Source organism: Porites lutea, chromosome 12 (genome assembly GCF_958299795.1).
Source record: "Porites lutea chromosome 12, jaPorLute2.1, whole genome shotgun sequence".
NCBI lineage: Eukaryota > Metazoa > Cnidaria > Anthozoa > Scleractinia > Poritidae > Porites > Porites lutea.
The window spans coordinates 10089246-10111549 of record NC_133212.1 but is presented as its reverse complement, the minus strand read 5'-3'; the positions used below and the strand labels follow the sequence as shown (position 1 = coordinate 10111549).

General features: G+C 39.8%; 1 protein-coding gene across 2 annotated transcripts; it reads right to left on the bottom strand.

Annotated features, from left to right (window-relative positions):
- Positions 1-4049: 4049 nt before the first annotated feature.
- LOC140921735 (uncharacterized) lies at positions 4050-21590 on the bottom strand. Of its 2 annotated transcripts, XM_073371743.1 has the most exons (5): positions 21468-21590; positions 8433-12002; positions 7923-8019; positions 6429-6587; positions 4050-4946 (listed from the first exon to the last, which is right to left on the bottom strand). In XM_073371743.1, exons 2-5 carry the CDS (start codon positions 11973-11975, stop codon positions 4888-4890), a joined length of 3858 nt encoding a protein of 1285 aa, XP_073227844.1. In that variant the 5' UTR covers positions 11976-12002; positions 21468-21590; the 3' UTR covers positions 4050-4887. The 2 variants fall into 2 exon arrangements, with proteins under 2 accessions (XP_073227844.1, XP_073227845.1); XM_073371744.1 differs by lacking the exon at positions 21468-21590 and having other exon boundaries at positions 8433-12058.
- Positions 21591-22304: the final 714 nt, after the last annotated feature.

The window sequence follows — 22304 nt, the reverse complement described above, 5'->3', positions numbered from 1 at the left end:
CATCAACACAAGCTACAACCTGAGGAAAACCCGCACGGTCACGCGACTCATCAATCCTTTCCCGAATTTCTTGTGCCAATTGTGGAAGTCGTATGTACCTTGGAAGAAGGAATTGTACGATGGCATTGCATACCTGAACAACGATTTCGCAGACCGTGGATTTCCCAATTGCAAAAAGGTTTGCAATCGTACGGTAAGACGCGGTATCGACAAGCCGGTACAAAGTTACCGCAAGTCGCTGGCGAGCAGATATTGCTTTGCGAAAGTTGTGTCCCTCTTTGAAATGATGGGAGATAGCTCGATAGCTAAATATTCAAAGGCCACTCCTGACATTCGAAAGTTTTCTTTCCAGTCTTGATCGCTCCAGCCCTGACAAGTCTCCTCCCAAAACGTGGCAGCCCTCGGTTTCGCCCATATTTTTCGTACGCTGGGAACGAGAGGAAAAAAGTTGCGAGTAAGCAACAAAACAAACAGCTGTGTAACGACGCGTCGGCGGCGTACATATGCCTGGAATCTCCTTCTGGCATCCCTTTTCCGTTTAAAAATAAGTTTTCGTTCTTGAGCATTCTTTGTCTGGGCCAAAAATAAAGCCATAGCTGGACCGTTTATCTTCAAATTCAATTTTCAGTAACTTAAAACTCCCGCAACATGAAGATTGCGTTTTATTAGATTGCGTGATGTTTACATTATGAAAGTGAGGCTGCAAACTTCAAGACGAGGCTGAAAGTAACTCCTACACTCGTTTTCGATGTGAACAGTTTTTTAGCAAAACACGTTCAGTTAAACCAGTGTTTATCTAAACTGTGTTTAGTTAATATGATATCCGCCACACGTTGTTTTTGCTAGACATGCAATAATTTCACATGGCTGTGAAATCTACCACTATTTTCTTGAGTTTTGCATTGCCAAAATATTGCCTGTCAGCTGGTAACATTATGTCAGATAAAACTAATGCCGTCATGTGAAAAGCTAAGGACACTTGGTTTTTGGGTCTCCACAAGTCGCCTCACTGCAGCAATAATACAAGCTTTTAAAATAATTATACTGTGTGAAATGCGTGTTAGGCAATGATGTTACTTAGTATACTTATTTTGGGAGCTATAACTCACTTGCATTAGCAGATCATTAAGTTTAATTAAAATTTTAGAGCTACTAATATTGCTTGATTACATGTATGTTTAAAATTTGCACTCACAATCTCCCTTCTTTTATCTCGTTCCTGACCTCCTTGATTCTCGCAGCGTATTTTTCGTAAAACGGATTCGACTCAATTTCCTCACTTGCTGAATAAAAAACCCTAGATGACGATAACAACCTTTTTTCAGTTATACAGGAAGTCCGAAGGGTAAAGGCTTGCAGGGAAGAGCATGGATTTGCAATTTTTCTGAGGCGAACACAAACTCTCACAGAGGCAGCCATATTGGAAATTTCTTGCTTGAAAAAGGAGAAGACCCTGGGAACGAAGATGCCACCAGATCTCTCTCTCAAGATTTGTGCCACAAAATGACGGGCTCGGGTAGGCTCGGGTGACACGAAAAATCGACCGTTATTATTTAGTGCCTAGATTTAATTTCCTAGTCCGTTTTATACAACGAACTCCGCCGAAGTCCAAACCCCTACCCTTTTATAATTATATAGTGTTTTTAGCCTGGGACAACGCTCCGCAAAGGGGGGGGGGGGGGGGGGTGGGGGTGGTCAGGAGGAAAAAACGCCACCCCGAGTCCACCACTACTGTGCTCGCTTTGCTTGCGGATGTTTGCTGTTTCACCCCTCTTGAAAACAACCCTTCTTCAGAGGCTAAAAGAAAAATGAAAATAACACTAAAACTAAAAAAAATGAAAATAAAACTAAAAGTTCGTTACAAATAACAATTTGAAAAAGTGACAATAAAAACAATGGATTGTTATTGGTATAGAAGACTAGGTTATATCAGTGAGCTTCGCCAGGTCTATTTATTCAGGGTTAGGGTTAGGTTAGGGTTAGGGTTAGTGTCCAGATTCCAGATTTCAGCTGTACGCACGGGCGTATGTGTGGATATGGACGCTACGCTCCTAGCTACCACTTTGAAAATAATAATAATAGTAATAATAATAATAATGATAATAATAATAATTTATTGCAGCGTATCCAACAAAGTGAGGCTCTTCCTCTACAATATCTACATTATAAATCTACTCTAAAAAAGAAATATATAAAAAATAGAATATATACATATTTATAATTGTGTTTGCTGCTTAAAGTTCCTTACATAAAAGGTGTCTCTTCGCACTACGACAGAAGAAATTTTACTCAGTTATGTTTCTAATAGCTAATATACAAGAAGGTTATTAAAAATAGTTGCTGCCGAGTGCTGAAATGTTCCTGATTCTCTCGGAATAGAAAGGACAGGCGCAATCGATGATCTTAAGCTATAAGCACTGACCTTGTGTAAATTTAATTATTACGAAATTCAGGAAACGTTTCATCATATAGCGACTTGTGAGTCAACTTAAGTACATTTAATTCAACGTTCATATTCACTAGAAGCCAGTTCAACTTTACCACGTCCTCCACTCCTGCGAACCTTCTTGTGACAAATCCAGTGCATGCATTTCGAAGCCTTTGGAGGTGCTTCATCTGAAATGCTGGAAGGGGGTGGAAAACAGAGCATGCATAGTTCACTTTAGAGAGGACTAAGCTCTCTGCCAGATGTTTCCTCACATGAAAAGGGGCTAGATTTTAAAGCCTGCGCAGTACTGACAGTGTCCCGTGCGATGAACTTAACACATGGTCTACATCGGTCTTCCAGGTCAGGTGTACACCCAATAGCTTTGTGCAGGAAATCCGTTTTGGTGGAGTATCGCCACAGGCGATAGGAAGTTTTAGTTCTACTAAACTGTCATATCGGGCCATCTGAGGGGTGGAAATAAGCATCCAGTTTGTCTTGGAAGAATTCAAGCAAGGCCAGGTTGCAACTCTTAGAATAGTCCCTCAGGCTTGTAACTGCTTTTTTTTTGTGGTCTGCTGAATAATCGAGATCACATGGTTTCGAGTGGATGTAAAACGTCCTATCGTCAGCATATTGATAACAGTCATACATTTTGTTTCTTACAAGGAGTACAATAGGCTACTGTTCTCACTCGAATCGTAAACGACCAATACTTAAATTTCTAAACAACCACGAAGCGTGTCAGTAAAACGTGGGGTCCGGGTCGTGGTCCACCTTTTCTTTAAAGAATGCTGTTTTGGGATTAGGTTTAGGGTTGATTGAATATTGAATATTGGTGTATTTGCCAGTTTTAAGGGTAGAGATTTCACCACTGCTTGTAACTTCCTTGATAGTGTCACTGTTTTCCCCTTTTTTCCCGTGAACACTGCACTAGGCCTCGATAGATTGTGCTCGCAAAAGTAGCATAATTTGCTACTAGCAGTGCTCGTATATTTCTAAAATCATGCCAATAATTATGCTAGTTTTTGTAAGTCATGCTCATTTTTGCACAAACTGCAGAAATTGTGCTTGTACTATTTAGTTTAAATTTGGTCAAAACATCTCAATAACTATAAACGAACACATTTATCCTATCGCTCAACTGGCGGTTGGAACAATGTTGCGACCATTCAAAATAATATCACAACAACAGTTGTAATGCTGTGATGCGCTAAAAATCGTCGTTGCGAATCGTTACTTGTAACATCGCCTTAGCTATGGTGGGATCGAGAAGATTACATTTGCCCGGCAAAAGTGACTAAGATTGGGTCTATTATTGGCCACCGCCGTTTTTCCGACTCAACTGACCGCCCCTGGGTATCGAGGATAGTCTCCAGTTGGAGCCAAAATAATGTCCCCAATTAGTACTTTCGTGCTAAATGCATTGACACTCAAATAAAATGCATTTTTTTCTTGCTGACCATGAAATTTATGAATGCACTTCCTAAAAACTAAACCCACGAGGCTCTAACTTAAACCAAAACAGGAACTCTGATGTAGGTAACATAGTCAGCTATAACCCCAAAACGTGCTCACTTCAAGGACTGACACTCAAATTTAATAAATGACACTATTATGTTACAAAAAACCCTTATAAGGTAATAAAATTCAAAAACCTGTCATACAATTACGGATTAACCTTGATATACATACCTAATTATAACGAGACTCTTGCTAAGCACGAGTGAATCTTCAAGTGCAAACATAAAATTAGCTAAGTAAATACCAGATGACAAAAATCCTCATAACAACCTAGAAAATTCTTCACAACATTATAGTGGACAGTCCGTTGCGGACGTATGAGACTTCATGTTGAAAATTGTGTGGTCTCAAGTTTACAATAGGAAATTATTGATAAATCTATTAAGCAAATAGAGTTTTTCATGAACAACTCCAACATCATACTAACAAAAACTGAAAGCTTTAAAAGAACATTTAAAGGGGGGATCTAGAAAATTCAGAAAGTTTGGGGGGGGGGGAGGATCTGCTGGACACTTGCAAGTGATATATAATTGAGAATTCTTCAAGCAAAAATTGCAAAATTTCACAGAAAAAAAGGAGGGCGCGATCTCCTCAGACCACCCCTAAATCAACCCATGCATTATTTACATGGAACGTGGAAGGGAAATCTTTTTCTGTTTGTTTATCATTTTCCCGGTAATTACTACAAAGTGGATTTTGCATGTGCTACCTTAAAAATATTCTTACTAAATGATGGAAAGCAAGTCTTTGGTTGGTTATCTTTGAATCCAGAAATGATATGCATGCAGATCTAAGCTCTGTTATCTCAGCGAACGATAAAGATTCCCTTTGATGTCTTCTGCTCTTATACAAGAGAGGACTCTTGAGCAAAAATTCATACGCTAAAAGGCTACCAAAACTCTAATTTTCCTAATTACAAAAATGAATGTGAATATTTATTATTGACATCTACAAAGTCGACAGCCACTTCCCGACTTCTTCTTTCTCTTCTCTGCACCTTAACAAGAAAACAAGAAAGGCATCATATAAACGCCAAAACTACCCAGCATTTGTTGTCTTTGTATCTCATAACGCGCTTAGCACCGCTGAGGGCGTAATGATCTATTAAGGGGAAAGCGAAGCACTTGCCTTATTTATATTTTCAACTTTAAGGATTTAAAGAAAGAAAAGAAAGAGAATAGGTTTAAGCAAGAGATCATAATTTTCTTTATAATGTTGGTTTAAGGGAGTTTATTATTGTGTCTTTAATTTTGAAGCAGGTGCTACGGAAAAGTGTTCAATCTGTAATTTAAAAAATGCGCGCACTTTTATGTGACAAAATTTGGACAGTTTGATGCCAAATCTGGCTGTGACGTCACCAGGGCACGGTCAAAGTCAAGTGACCCAATTTAGAAAATTGAGGTTTTATTCAAAAACGTACATTTTGGCTCATAACCTTTAGTATTACCGTGATCCTTATCAAATGATTATGATAATACTGATGATGATAATGATGATGGTGATGCTGATGATGATGATGTTGATGATGATGATGATCAGAGCATCAAAGAGGTAACGTGGTGAATTGTAACCTTACAAAGAAAGCAGTGACATACTCCCATAGAGCATACATTTAAGTGAACAATCCGAGATCACATTACACAAGCTATAATAATAGTAATAAAAATAATATTTTTAAAATACTTTACATCGATAGCTCCAATTATTTCGCTACGTAATTTTGATAAGCAATGAAGAAATGCATGCATAAAGTCGAAAACATGCCTTTACAACCCTCTTCAATTTATTCCTGTCCTTGACAGATGAGCCAATCTCTATCTGCGTTTTTTCCAGTAAAACCTTCTGTGTAGTTATAATCTGATAGGAAACCGCGTGCGTGTCAAACGCTCGGGAATGGCACCGGAGTTGGCAAATGCCCGACCCCCGGGCAGTGAAAAATTTGCAAATACCCCACACTCGGGACTGACAACGTGGGCAAATGCCCCGCAGTAGCCCGGGGGGGGGGGCTAGGCGGGAAGCTAAGCTAAGCTAAAGCTAAGCTAAGCTAACGGGAAGAAAAGAAGAGAATGCAAAAAGGGAACTGAAGAAGCACAGTAGAGGAGGAAAAAACGACAGGCAAGGTGATGCAACTGGGGCACAGTAGCCTGTGTATAGTTAACCCTTCCTTTAAAGGCGTTTTTGAGCGACGCACATCAACCGGAAGTGAACTTTTTGCCGTTCATGGGCAGTGGTTGTGCCAAAATTTTCGGGCAGATCGTCTCTATCAGAGCAAAGAAATTTACCAATTCAAATTTGTTATAAGCATCAAGGCATATTAAAAGAGAAAAGGCTTTACTTCCGGTTGTCGTGAGTTGCTCAAAAACGTCTTTGCTTAAGCTCCATAATGTTTGAGGGGAGGGGTGGCTAAAAACAGGCGAGATTACATCAACAGCATCAGACAAAGACTGATATTGGGGATCAAAGGATCAAAATATCTCACCATCAAAAGATGCAAAACTGTCAGATCTGTGATCCTCTTCCTGTGAATCCAGGTAACCATCTCCCTCAGATGACACATCACTATCAACATCTGAACCTTTCTTAGCAATCTGCTGTTTTTTTTGTTCAGCATTGTGCTTGTCTCTCTTAGCTCTTTTGTCTGTGAAAGAAAAGAGTAATTAAGCTTATAATGCGCGTAAGTCAAACGTTGTCCATAACATATCCTTTTTAAGCGACCTAAAATAGGTGCGGCCAAATTATCCATTTTACCCACCGGTAAATGGCTGTTGCCCACGGGGAAGCGGCTTTTTGTGTGACCGTTTTTCCCAAGGTGAAATTCAGTGCCTCGGGGAAATTTCCATGGATACATCAATCCGAACAAAAGAATTATCCATGACAGTTCTCGAAGTAAGTTCTTCTGGTAAATAAGAACCTAAGGCAGTTCAACCAATCACGAGAGAAGTAGAAATCACGTGTTGTTTATGTGCTGAGTCCTTCTTGGCGCCAAATCCAGCGCCAAACTGGACTGCCAAACCTCAGCAGGATTTTGAGCGCCGCTGTGAATGTTTTTTTGTATTTTACACTTTTAAATAAATTTAAAAGCAACTCAAAACACTCGTAAGTTTTCTTTACGTGTGTTCAAGAATTATTTTCTTATGAAGTCGTTGCAAACATTTTTGTAAACCCGTACTTTTGACTTCTGAGCGAGAATTTGTCTTTCTTTAAATAAATGAAGTCAACGTCGTCCTTTTCAGTCTCAAAATTTAAGGCTGAATCTCTCTTTCTAAGTTTAATTAATGTGGAGCGGGTGTTATTAATAAGATTATGTAAGCCTTCAATGTTTACAACAACGTTTACCTCAAAACTGGGTTCACGTTTTTTCTTCCCGTTGGACAATTTAGCACTGTATAACCGCAACCATGACAGTGATCAATTACCCAGTGTGACCCAAACCCAAGCTATTTCCCCAATCGGTGAGCTTTGGGGGGTTAGTGTAACTGCACCTAATATATTGTATCTGGGATCAGTGGAACCCCTAATTCGCTAATTGTGTTAGCCTGAAAACTTCTTTTTGGATGTAGCTGACTTTTGACCTACGCCACTTTCCTTTGAGACAATCATCCAAACACGGATTTTACCTTTCTTTACTAAAACTAAAAACACACTCCCAATAGATTTGGTGATAGGTTATATCTAAATCCGCATTTATAGATTCACAATTAATTAGTTTGTTTGGGCATGGGTCCAAAAAAATTACACCTGTCGAGCATTCTACGTTATTGCAAGCGTTTCACACAAATATTTTTGGAACGCTGAAGAATCCATCTCCGGGTTTTTACTCACGTTCCCTTTGTCACGTCAAGTCCAAAGACTGTAAGATTTTGCAACGATTAAACCTTGTCGGATTTTTTCTAAAAGGAACGCGCCATTGAGTAAAATCGTTAAAAGTTAGCAGGAGGAGACATTTTTAACTTAACAATGATTTTTGCTTTACCGTCCCTACTACCGCCTTTATCATCATCCTCATCGTCATCATCTTCATTCTTGGATTGTGATAAATGCCTTTCAGCTTCATGAGTAATCTGCAAGGACTAACCATTTTTTTTTTCATTAGAAGAAACTTGAAGATACGGAAAGCAAAAATACATTGTAAACAGAAACTGTTACAGTGAAACCCGAATTAAGAGGTGTATTACCAACGTCCCAAACATCGATTCCATGATTAATATATGCAAAACGTTATGGAGTTTATCAAATTAGAATCATTTATAAAGATTTTATGAATTTCGTATAGTGGAGCTGCGGAAGAAAAAATGCAAAGACGATCCCCGCAGTTTAAGACGCAACTTATGCTGCTGTGAAAAAAAACCCCTGAAAACTTCAGCCTTTTAAATTTTAACACAACATCAACGCGATAAACCTTAAAGACTGCGTAAAATCTATCTAGAAGAAATATAATTTCCATAATAAAGTTTTTTGCGTCTGTAAGCAGTCCTTCATGTACCTTATTTGGTGTTTTGTTGAGCCAGTGCTTGTCTGTTCTAATGGCCAGAGCACGTTGCTGATACTCCTTGGCTTGCTCAAAGTCACCTAAATCCTGGTAAATCAAAGCTAAGTTATTATACATTGTTGCAACATTAACATGTTCCGGGCCGAGCTTGTCCAGTTCAATGTCCAGAGCACGTTGCTGATACTCCTTGGCTTGCTCAAAGTCACCTAAATCCTGGTAAATCAAAGCTAAGTTATTATACATTGTTGCAACATTAACATGTTCCGGGCCGAGCTTGTCCAGTTGAATGTCCAGAGCACGTTGCTGATACTCCTTGGCTTGCTCAAAGTCACCTAAATACTTGTAAATCAAAGCTAAGTTATTACAGCTTCTTGCAACATTAACATGTTCCGGGCCGAGCTTGTCCAGTTCAATGTCCAGAGCACGTTGCTGATACTCCTTGGCTTGCTCAAAGTCACCTAAATCCTGGTAAATCAAAGCTAAGTTATTATACATTGTTGCAACATTAACATGTTCCGGGCCAAGCTTGTCCAGTAGAATGTCCAGAGCACGTTGCTGATACTCCTTGGCTTGCTCAAAGTCACCTAAATCCTGGTAAATCAAAGCTAAGTTATTATAGCTTCTTGCAACACTAACATGTTCCGGGCCGAACTTGTCCAGTTGAATGTCCAGAGCACGTTGCTGATACTCCTTGGCTTGCTCAAAGTCACCTAAATCCTTGTAAATCAAAGCTAAGTTATTATACATTGTTGCAACATTAACATGTTCCGGGCCGAGCTTGTCCAGTTGAATGTCCAGAGCACGTTGCTGATACTCCTTGGCTTGCTCAAAGTCACCCAAATACTTGTAAATCGAAGCTAAGTTATTATAGCTTCTTGCAACATTAACATGTTCCGGGCCGAGCTTGTCCAGTTGAATGTCCAGAGCACGTTGCTGATACTCCTTGGCTTGCTCAAAGTCACCTAAATCCTGGTAAATCAAAGCTAAGTTATTATAGCTTCTTGCAACATTAACATGTTCCGGGCCGAGCTTGTCCAGTTCAATGTCCAGAGCACGTTGCTGATACTCCTTGGCTTGCTCAAAGTCACCTAAATACTTGTAAATCGAAGCTAAGTTATTATAGCTTCTTGCAACATTAACATGTTCCGGGCCGAGCTTGTCCAGTTCAATGTCCAGAGCACGTTGCTGATACTCCTTGGCTTGCTCAAAGTCACCTAAATCCTGGTAAATCAAAGCTAAGTTATTATACATTGTTGCAACATTAACATGTTCCGGGCCGAGCTTGTCCAGTTCAATGTCCAGAGCACGTTGCTGATACTCCTTGGCTTGCTCAAAGTCACCCAAATACTTGTAAATCAAAGCTAAGTTATGATAGCTTCTTGCAACATTAACATGTTCCGGGCCGAGCTTGTCCAGTTGAATGTCCAGAGCACGTTGCTGATACTCCTTTGCTTGCTCAAAGTCACCTAAATCGTTGTAAATCGAAGCTAATTTATCGTAGCTTGTTGCAACATCAACATTCTCCGGGCCGAGCTCTTGAAGCTTAAAAGTGAGTGAATATTGAAAATATGTTTTTGCTTCTTTGAATTCACAGTGCATTTGACAAGTATTTCCAAGGTTTTCGCATTTTTCGGAAATCTCCTTATCATGAACTTGAAACAAATTATCTCGCGAAAACACTTTGTCCGTTACCATAGTCAAAGCTTTCAAATGTGGAGCGATGTGTCTGGTGTTTAGTTGCTTATTCTGTGGTGGAGTTGCGATGATAAACTCGTTAAATGATGTAATGACTCCACTAACGACCTCATCGGTCTGGCTTTCTGCATACTCTTTTGCTACAGTTTTTATAGCATCATGCACAACCTGGTGAAGTCGAATAAAAGAGCCACCCTCGTCATCTTGGAACAGCAGAAGTGAGCCTCTTTTTAATCTCATGCGAATTAATTCTTTGTCCGCTTCATCAAACTCTTCATGTGCTTTCATGATGTAACTAACTGCTATGTCCATGTTCAATGGCCGTGGAGCGCAGAGGGCAAGAAAAGTGAAAAGGTGTTTTTGAACTTTGTTGGATCTCATCAGTGTTTCGACGGCTAACGTTATTGCTTTGGTCATTGAATTTGGATAAATTGGATTGGTGTCGACAAGTGTACTTTCTGTTTTCTGTCTTTTGCCTTTTTCTAAGATCTTCAGGTATTCCTCCCACCCAAAATGCATCGATTCTTTGTCCTGCCGAATCTCTTTAACAAAGACGGCGGCGCCTGCTAAAGCAAGAGGTTGATAGTCCAGTCTTTGTGCTACTGTTCCTACTAGCTCGCTATCTGGAATACCAGAAAGCTCGGACAATAATGAACGGGCATCATCGGGCTCCATACCTTGGCTTACTGAAATGTGATTAACGAAAGAGCTTTTTGAGGGAATTGACGCTGTGTCCTGCGTCGTAATGAGCAAATGGCCTCTTTCCCAAGCCTTTGAATTAAACTGTGGTAAATGGACAAGCACAGATGACATGGTAGTGACATTGTCAACCACCAGTAGCCACGACGTGTAACAGGTAATTTTTACAGCGACAAGCATCTTAAGACTAGTGATTTTTTCGTCGACGGTCGAGTCCTTTGAGCTGAGGGTTTCCACAATTGAATAGTCTGGGCACTTTAAATGGCGAGCAAATGAGGCATACGACTCCAGAAGTGAATCTGGACTTGCAGCATTTAATGTCATTACAAATGAAGAGCCACGTGGTATTTCTTTGAGGTCGTTAAAGAATCTCTCAGCTACAAGGCCAGCTAGCTGTGATTTGCCGCTTCCAGGATTCCCTGAGATGTAAAGATAACTCAACCTGTTGTCACTGGACTCATTTAGTTCCCTCAGCTGTTGGACTATTTTTGCTACTTCACTTTCACGACCACCCATTTCATGCGAAGGTTTAGGAGGAAGAACACAGAATGAGGGAGCTTCATTTTGGAGCTGATCTTCAAGGCCCTGGCGCTGACTCTCTTTTTCTTGAACTTCTTGTTTCAGATTATCAACTTCTTTTGTTGGAAATGTTTTGTGATATTTTAGGTTTTGGATTTTTACAGTGGGAAGACTAAGAGCTTGAAACGCAACATCAACTTTGCTAATAGCATTCTGAAAATCTATCTCAGAGAGACTACCTTGTGGCATGTGAGCGAATTCTTCATTCCTGAACTTTCGTAGATCATCTACATTTTTTCTGACCAGTGCGCTAAGACCTGTCCCGACGCAATCGGAGAAAAGGATGGCGTAAAAAAGCATTGTACAATCCCATTCCACTCTGTTTCCGTTTTTCATAGTTGCCAATAGATGAGCGTTTCTTTTTTTATTTCGAGGAGACTCTCCGTTATAAAAGTCCATTCCATTACGAGGCTCGTCTTTCCATTCTCCAGTTGTTGATTTGTACAGTTTGTCCCATTCTTGTTTAAATATCTCTCTCAGACCCTCCGCTAGAATATCAGTGGTTACATAACAAATTCTGTAATAGTTCAGCTGTTCATCGGTATATTCGTTTAAAGAGGTCATATTTGATGCACCTCTGATGCTTGGAACCTTTTAGGAAAATGAATCCTGTAATTAGCAAATTAGTTCAGAGGGGAAAAAATTATTAGTGACGTAGATAACGCGGTCTATGAAGTAAAAACATTGACTTCTCAATACAAGCATGTCAGGGCATGACCAAAACCCAAATTTGCTAGTATATCAGTTGCTGGGTAACAAATTCTGTAATACGGTAGTTTAGCTGTTGCTCGGTATATTCTTTTGAAGATACACCATACTTGATTTACGTCTGATGCTTCAACCTTTGGGGAAAGATTTTCTCTGCAATTAGTGACAACATACCCGGGGGTAATACCATTTGTAAGCTACCGTAAAATTCCGAAAATAAGCCCCAGGGCTTATATTTTTCTAAGGCCCTTTTTGAGGGACTTATTTTTGGAGGGGCTTATATTCGGACGGGCTTATCTACGGAGGGAAATTTGCGCTTCAAAATCAGTTGGGCTAGCCTTATAGTTGGAAGTAAATTTACCGTTTTTGCTTTGTTTTACTTTGTATTTGAGGGTAATTTCCGGGGGCTTATATTTGGAGGGGCGATTTAACGGAGGGTTTTTTGCGTTACCGGTTTGGGGGGGGGGGGCTTATATTTGGAGGGGCTTATACATGGAGGGGCTTATTTTCGGAGTTTTACGGTATATAGGTGTGTACTACAAACGGTATGGTTTTTTTAGCCGTTTTGGTCTCATGAAAACGGATGAGCCCATTAGAGTCTCAAAACAGGTACCGTTTTCAATGAAACCGCAAGAGTGTATAAACGTATTTTTGCCTAAAAACTTATGGATCATTTTAGGTTTCTGGGAAACTGCCCAACTACCCCTCCCCTATGCCATCGTTTTGCCCTAAGTGAGAATAAGTGTTAATGTTAGCTTAGGGGAGGGGTAGGTGGGCAGTTTCCCAGAAACCTAAATTGATCCAAACTTATTTAGAGTCAGATACTACTAAATAGTGTTTAGAGCCAGCTCTGACAATGGGTAGGCATTTTACAGGGAGGCCCCTTTCTCTAAAGTCTCGGTACTCTGCTAGTAGGACTAATTTTATGCCCTTTTCATTAGATCATATTTAATTTTTTCTCCCTATTTTACCACCACTCCTTTATTTGCAGTCTGCAGAATAGCCGCTATTCTTTTTTGGCACAAAGCGTGGGTGGAGAGCGAGACACGCGCGGCTGGTGAAAGCGCTTTCTCGCGCTCCGCGCTCGCCTCGCGTATATCTTCACTCGCCTAAAAACCGTGTCCTGCAGGCTACTTTATGTTCAGTTCCCATTTCCAATTCAGTAGGATTTACTTTACACTAGAAATATTTTAACTAAACTAAGGCCGAATACTTGTAGGACATAACTATGCAAAACAGTCCGTCATGCTTCATCTGTAGAGACTTTCGATGAAGATTAAAAAGTTTCGGTGGTAAGCGAACGTTCAGAACATAAAGCTTATGGCTTTTGGTTTCTTTTTGAAAAGTTTTATGAAGATCTAAAGAGAGTTAACGTGAAAAAGTTACTTCTAAGTGCGAAACAGTTCTTTTGTATTGGCTCTACGTTATTGCCGCAGGTCGAATCTTGTTTTCACTTCATTTTGCTTCCAGAACTTTCCAAAACCAGAGCTTACTTCGGCTGCTCGAACACAAAAAGGCTATCATTCCTTACGATTTGCCGCGAAACTCTCTGTTCGACATTCTTTTGAACAGTTTTATACTTTGAATAACCGACAAGGAAGCTTTCCGCATCATTCAATTCCTACCATGTAAATGAACATGCCATTTTTATACAAATTAAAGGTTTTCATGACCGCATGTAGAAACACGGCTGCTTATTGCATATTCTTACCGTTGGGAACTCCTGATTCAGGCAGCAAATTTCGAAGAAACCAAGTCTTTATAGGGTATCATGGAGCTTCCGCTGAACCGACGAAGGGAAACAGGCTGTCAAAACGAAAGCGGAATGTTTTTTGGGCGTGCATCACTATGTCCTTCAAATATGCATTACTGAACAAGCGTGAAGTGGTCAATATGACGGCACATTATTATATGGCCAAATTCCTTTTTTTTGCATTTTGTTAGACTTTCTTAAATTCCTTAATATTTTTCCTGGTTGGTTATGCCACAAGACTTCGTCGTTCGCTCGTCCGCTGCGCAACCTCATGCGTTAAAGCTCGCTTCGCTCACTTTTGAGAACTTATGAGTGGTCGACTTGTAGCAAGTCTAACATTGTGTTTACCGATACGAAGTTAGGGCCATGAAAACAGAACGACGCCAATATACGCCACTTGCACATCTCCCATAATGCACCTAATTAGTCCCCCAAAATTTTGCATAAACATTATTTTTAATTTCTCTTGGGACGGCTGTAATATCCAGGAGAAACGAAAAACAACCTGAAAGGTTATGCAAAATTTTGGAGGGCAAATAAGGTGCATTATGGGAGATGTGCAAGTGACGAATCCAGCTATCTTGACCGAACAAGCTTGGTCAATAGAGTATTTATTTTCAGTGTATTTTATTGCCAAATTATCGTGGTTTTGATTCTCAACGGTTTGTCTTGCTGTTATTTAGTATTCTACGAGTAGGCAGGCCACCCAAGACAATAATCAGGGGCACCCAACGGATCTGTTCCTCACAATATCTGTTCTACAGAGAAAATTTTGCTGGCTGGGAACTGACGTTTCGACTGTTCTGCTGGGAAGTAAAGTCTTAAATCTGCGGTCGAGAATTTATCAAATGTATCAAAAATTCTTGCTGGAAAGAAATTTTTCTTGGGTGTATATCCAGCTGGGTATCAGGAGTAATCGGCTCCTCTCAGGTGGCTCCTCTATGTGCGCGAATTGTGCGCGCGGACTCGCGCGCTTATGATTTATTTACCGCTGATCAAAAAATCTGCACGTGGGCACCGTTGTTAGAAATTCGAAATCAGGCTACGCTCCGCCACTGGATATAAACTGGCAACGGTTCACTGGCGGTTAGGACGATTCATGAGATTCATGTTTATGCACAAGGTAAGGTTTCTTTGAATATACTGAATATATTGTCTACTATTATGCATGCATGATATTTTTATTTCCCTTGTCTTACTTATCTGCATGTCACTAAATGCCATTAAAATCGCTTCTCGGTCTCGGTGAAGGCCTTGGCGCGCAGCCGTTAGATAGCTTTTCAAAACGATTCTTCTTTTCTTAGTCTTATTTTTACTCAAGGGTTGGCTTAGTTTCAGTGTGTATTGGTGGTTTTCGGATGAAACCATTTCGAAAAGCGCGAACGAGATACTGGGGATAAAAAGGATAAGTAATGAATTCAAATTCTTTAACTGTAAAATGTGCCTCGCTCTTCGCCGCTGGGAACGTTTCGCGCGATTCCCCAGCGGCCAAGAGCGAGGAGAAACGGATGTTTTCGCAGGCTATGTACATCGAGTCTTCTGAGGAGTGTGTTGTGAAAGAATTATTTCGGTGCATAATAATTGGTGTCGTTTCTTTATTTTGCTTTTAATTATTTACAGTGGCTTTCATACTGAACCCTGAGCTGTAATATTTATTTCTGATAATGCTTGACAACGTCAACAAAACATTTTGAAAAAGCTAACAAAACAGCCAGCATGTACTACCACGAGTTTTAACAGCAATTCAAAATCCGACTCATTGTGTTCTTGAAAAGTTGCATTTTTTCGATTCCAGAATATCATCCTTTCTTTGTTTTCTTTTATCTTGGATTTTAGCCCAGTTAATAATTAAACTTTTTATTGTGTTCTACTTCTACTTGTTGCAAAGATTTTGTCTCAATTCAAATGCTGTGTAGTTGTACATGTAAATATATTTATTTCATTTTTCCTAATGCTCAGTCAATTCCAAGCATACCCATTCTCCCTGGGAATTTTTCTGGCATTTTGTTCCTACAGTGGGCATTTTTAATTGACAAAAGCGTCATTGGGGTTGGAAAGTTTTCATTGTTTAATTAACCTTACCCCCTTAAGGGGTACCATCTAAGCTTGTACTTATGTATGTACTCTGTATATGCCATACTGTTTGCCAAGTCTACCCTGGAAAGTTTATCTTATTAAGTAATTTTGGGTTGTAAAGTTGTCCTCTTTGCAGTGTCTTTGGGGTCTGTATGGATATCAGGAAAACTGTAAGGTTGCTGATTTAAGTTGTTAAGTATGTTTACTGTGAAACTCACAATACCGTGAACACCAGAAATATTTATGGAATGTTATTGTGTTACGAGGATCAGGCAATAATTAGGCGTGAGATAACTTACACACAAACAGCAATGGTAATTAGTTTGTGGTTTAGAGTTTTGCTTGCATATTCCTATTGGCCAGTACACAATCAACAATCCTGAAAATTTTCAGGTGCTCACTGTTTTCGGAGTTTGACAGTAACAATTTTCAGCTTTTTACAAGGTGACGTACATGTAACTTTTGCTTTGATACTGGGGCATTTGTTCCAACTTTTTGACTGAGTCATAAAGAAGCTCATCTTCTGTAATCCTTTTACCTATACAGCCCTATTTGTATATATAAAGAAGTTACATTATGATTTATTAACCCACCCCATGTACCCTCACATTAAAACAATATACTTCTAGAACAGTAGTATGTTATATGGAGAATTCATGTTTTTGTATTTGCTACCTATATATTTGCTAAATATTCTGCAGAATTAAACAATGGCTGCACCAGGTCAAGTTTGAAATAATACATCTAGGCTGATTAATATTAACTGAAAAACACAATATTCCATTGGTTTTCTCATTGTTATAGCTCTCATTGATATAAAAAGGAAATGCTATGGAATAAGTTCTACATGTACATTCAAGAGATTGAAACTCAGCTTTTGAGTCCTAGTAGTGCTGCATACACTTTTCTCCCTGCAGTAATTTCAATACATAATTCTAAGAAACAGATCATAATAATAGGAATTTTGTAGGAAATTACATGTATGCAATTGTTATACCACGTTAACCAGTGGATATCCTGATATTTCATACATCATATTGAAGTTGGATGTGACCCTGGACGAACACTGACCTCTTTATGATTAGATTTGTCTGTTGTCTAAATTTAATTTTACCCATATTCATCGTCAGAGGTAGAGTAATATTGTGCCATGTACATCAGGAATTAATGCTGCACAAATGGGTGTAATAATGAAAATAATAATAATGTTTTTCTGTTTCTCTTTCCTAGGCTTGTAGTGACAGGAGGAAATATGACTTGACCCAGGTAAACATTTATTTTATGCGTAATTTTTGCTTTAGTTATATAATGTATGTTATGGTATTAATCAGAACATGAATGTCAACATAACATCTTTTTGTAGTCAATGGATCAGTCAACCATAATGATTAATCGTGAAATTTAATTTATTCAGGTACAAAGGAACAAAGGACAGAAAAGAACATTATCGAAAAGTAAACATGTAAAGAATGATAATTTAACTTTGATGCTGCTACAAAAACCTTTGAAAACTCCCCTTAAAAAACAATTTATTAATTTACTTATAAAAAGACATCCGTTTCTGTAGACATGAACCTGGTTGGTGTGAAGAGAATGCATCATTGAACTGTGTTGTATAGTGTATATTGGTAATCTTAGCAATGGATCTTTGATTTCCTTTTTGCATATAGCGGCAGACAGTCAACCACTTGGTCATGTTAAAACTTCTTTTACCTTAACCTGCCTGACAGTAGAGTAAGTCTATGTAAACAAAACACTATTCCTCTCACTAAAGGGCTTGCTCATGTTTGAGTATTCATTGGTCATTTTTCCTTGTGACCGTTTCTTCTGCTGTAGGTGGGGCTAGAGTTGTGACAACAAGCATTCTTTGTGTCTTCGTCCTTGCGACCCTATCTCCTGCTGTAGGTGGGGCTAGAGTTGTGACAACAAGCATTCTTTGTGTCTTCGTCCTTGCGACCCTCTCTCCTGCTGTAGGTGGGGCTAGAGTTGTGACAACGAGCATCCTTTGTCTGTTCGTCCTTGCGACCCTCTCTCCTGCCGTTAGGTGGGGCTAGAGTTGTGACAACGAGCATTCTTTGTTTGTTCGTCCTTGCGACCCTCTCTCCCGCTGTAGGTGGGGCTAGAGTTGTGACAACGAGCATCCTTTGTCTGTTCGTCCTTGCGACCCTCTCTCCTGCCATAAGGTGGGGCTAGAGTTGTGACAACGAGCATTCTTTGTTTGTTCGTCCTTGCGACCCTCTCTCCCGCTGTAGGTGGGGCTAGAGTTGTGACAACGAGCATTCTTTGTCTGTTCGTCCTTGCGACCCTCTCTCCTACCGTTAGGTGGGACTAGAGTTGTGACAACGAGCATTCTTTGGTTGTTCGTCCTTGCGACCCTCTCTCCCGCTGTAGGTGGGGCTAGAGTTGTGACAACGAGCATTCTTTGTCTGTTCGTCCTTGCGACCCTCTCTCCTACCGTTAGGTGGGACTAGAGTTGTGACAACGAGCATTCTTTGGTTGTTCGTCCTTGCGACCCTCTCTCCCGCTGTAGGTGGGGCTAGAGTTGTGACAACGAGCATTCTTTGTTTGTTCGTCCTTGCGACCCTTTCTCCTGTCGTAGGTGGGGCTAGAGTTGTGACAACGAGCATTCTTTTACTGTTGGTTCTTTTGACCCTCTCTTCTTCCACAGTTGTGTAAGGCTTCTGACGATGGGTGCTGTTAGCTTGGCCTTATTATCAGTTATTTGTCCTTCTAAACTTTTTTTTAAAATCATTTACCCCTTTTTTGTTTTGTTTCAACTAGGGCAACTGTCTCAGAGCTGTTTTAATAAATTCCTAAATAACTTATAAATTTACTGCTGATGTGTGTACAATTGTCTTCAATTTTTGTGCTATTTTACAATGATTGTTGTGCAGGTTGCAGATGTAGTGTGGATTGCAAATACTGATCCATGGTTTATGCGGTACATTTATGTAAATTATTTTTAATCTTCACCAGAAATTGCATGTTTCAATTACGACTGTATTTAATGCGGTTAAAGTAGCTTAACCGTTTAGAACCAAGAAGTAAAATGTCCTAGCCCTTATTCAGTATGTGTATGTTTAGAAATTAAAAAAATAAAGAGCAGTTAATGAGGAGCTCTGTTTTAAGGAAAAGGCTTTAACATACAGACAAGACACAATTTCAACCATGTTTAGAACCAAATTTGGGAAAAGTTGTTTTAATTAAACCCCACTACATGCCCGTGATGGATGATGTCGATAGCAACATTCCATTCATTCTTAGGGAGAGAATATTTTTAAACCAAAAAAACACTTGTCTGTTGGAATTATTATATTTTTACCTCTTTCAGCTGGATTTAGTAAGTTTTCTGTAATATTCGTCTAATGGTTCTTTTTTTCCTTGTTTTTAGATTTAAGTGTGTTAGGTTTTTTGTGGAAGCACCAACTGCAGAAAAAACTTATCGGGGTGTAAAGGAAAGGCATCTTAAGGTTGCCAATAGTCACAATAAAGTGTTATATCTGCATGTTCTTGGTAACTGCATTCTTTTCGTCCATCTTACATAATAGTGTTACACAACTGTTAAAAAATTCTTAATTAAAACATTCGGGTTTTGGCGGAGCGCGAGTTCACGGTTGTCAAAACCTATTAAACAGCCTGAAGTATTATATTCAAGTTGGACTGAATAGGATTCACAAAAGGTACATCTAGGTAAGGCTTAGTGACGTTCCTTTTTCATTACCACTGTAGTTGTTGTTATTCTTGGTTGACAAGCGAGAGATAAGGCTGTGTGTTATTTATTTTGACCGTATATACTCGAATCAGCGCCGCAATTTCCAAGCAACCCTGCGGCGCTTATTTGAATACAGATTTTTTTAATTCTGCTGGCTGGCAAACATGGAGAAGGCCGCTCTGCTGGCTGGGAGAATAGCCATCTAACCTGCTGGGAGTGAGGAACAGATAAATTCTTTCCAGTAACACAGAAAAGTGCTTGAAAATGCCTTAAAAGCATCTAAATTTTGGTTTTCTGTAGTTAACGGCCCATTTTCAGAAAAATATTCGTTGGGTGCCCCTGAATAATTTATCTCATTTTCTCGCTTACCCTCCCCAGCGTCACTTAGTTCAACGCTAAACGTTCCCATGGTCTTTCCTTCTTTTGCTCGCAACCCCACGAGCAACTAACTTTTAAAGGAACTGACGAAGAAAACCATTTTAGATTTCCGAAACCGGTCTTGCTATTTAAAACAGTGTTTATATTAATCGCCTCCTGGTTGGCTCAGTTGGGAGAGCGCTGGTCTGCTGAGCGGGAGGTCACGGGTTCGAACCCCGGCCGGACCAACACTCAAGGACTTTAAATAACTGAGAAGAAAGTGCTGCCTTTGTAACGACATTTGCAGACGGTTAGACTTTCTAGTATTCTCGGATAAGGACGAAAAACCGTAGGTCCCGTCTCACAGCAATTACACTTATCTGGCTCTTGTGGTACGTAAAAGAACCCACACTACTGTTTGAAAAGAGTAGGGGACGTAGACCCCGGTGGTGTGGCTAAGCTTCGCACATCACATTATGGGTTGCGTGGGTACAGTAAGCTAATGCACTGAGAGCGGCTGCCAGTGGCGCCTTTGTACGCTGACGTCTGAACTTGCTGTTCACATGTTAAAATGTATCGTATGAGGGCACGTCTGTTGTCCTCTCATACACGGCTCTTCATTCTTTCACTCATTCATTGTCCACGGCGCAAAAAATGAGGGTATTCAACGTTATTCATGTAACTAAGACCTCACAGATAATATTACGACTGCCTTTATAATTCAATACAATTGGACACGCAAGAGGTGTATGGGTATCAGGGATATTATTATAGCGACAGATATTCCAGTGCGTTCTGAGCTCAGAAGAGTGTATGGAAATACATCGATTTAAAAGAGAAATTAACAGACCTATAGCTTTAACCCATAATGTCGTATCATTTTTTTAGGATCTCTAGAGTAATTTGAAATGACTTCGCTTGGTTCGCTTGCTGACTGTGCCGAAATTAATACGCCAATTTCCGGATATGATAGCCTGTCATATCATTGTAGCTTGAAAAATCAACTTTAACATTTTTAATGCAACAACTTTCGCTATGCGTCATCAAGGTCCTTCAATATTAGACGACCGCTTCCCCCCAATTCCCCTTTGAGAAAAACACGAATGCGCTGCGTAACTTATGGCTCACACTCAAAGCATTTATGTACCGTGTATGCGACATTCAGTTTTTTCATGTTTACCACATTCTTGCGTTCAACATAATAGAGTGTCCCTCTGCATCTTTAACCGTGGCTGATGGCCGGACATTTACTTGATTGTTTGTACACTACTAAGCACCGTCACAAAAGGGAAGACGAACACTTTCAAGGTATAAAACATCCAATGCTACATTTCTTGTACCCTGGCGTAAGTCAAGGAGCCTTAGTCTGGCCGTTGTACCGATGAATTGTAGCACCGTAATATAAATTGAAATTACTGAAAAAAGACTTTTTTCAACTGTATATACTTACCGATTGCAGCCTTAGTCAGGCACCAGGCAGGCAGCACGACTTTAAAGAGGTTTCGCTTGAATCAAGAAGGGGAAAATATCAAAACGAAAGCAGGAAGTTTGAACAATCCTTGGTGTGGCGACTGGTGTTCTTTTCATTAGGGATTACTTACGTCAGTTTATACAAGAAGCAGCACATATCTGTTCACGCAATTTCAAAGGTCATGGCCAGGGGGTACGCTCGAATAAATTGGAAGGGAGTTGAGGGTCAGGAATCGTATATCCGAAAAACCAAAGTCCCCTATCACTATTATAATTTACTATCATTATCATTGTCATTACCATCATTATTATTCATTATTTGTAGCCGACACCAGGAGGGTGTCTCCATTGCACTTCCATCTCTATTAATTCCACGCGCCTGCTAAGCAGGCTATGGCCGGTTCTTACGTGTGCGCCATTCTCTCGCCGAGAGATATCCGTGTATAGTTGTCAGCATTCGCTTTGGAGAAAAATGGGCATTTTTACAGTCGTCAGGAAATATAACCTTTGGTTAATGATATCACTTTTCACATCTAAAATGTATGGGTTGGTCGGTTTAAGAAGCACACTTGAGATTTTCCTAGTCCACAACTTTTGGAGGTATTAAATTTTACAGCCACACGGTATATGTGTTCTTCAGCCACAGAAATAAAACGTGAAATTTGTAGATGCCGTCTTTTCTATGTATTATTCTTGAAGGGTACTTGTAACTGGAATGTTTTTGGCCATTTTTTTATCCATTAAGCAGATATGCTGATTCATTTTATCGGTGATTCAGCTACCTCTTTTTTGTCGTTACCTGTGCATAAGTAGCCGC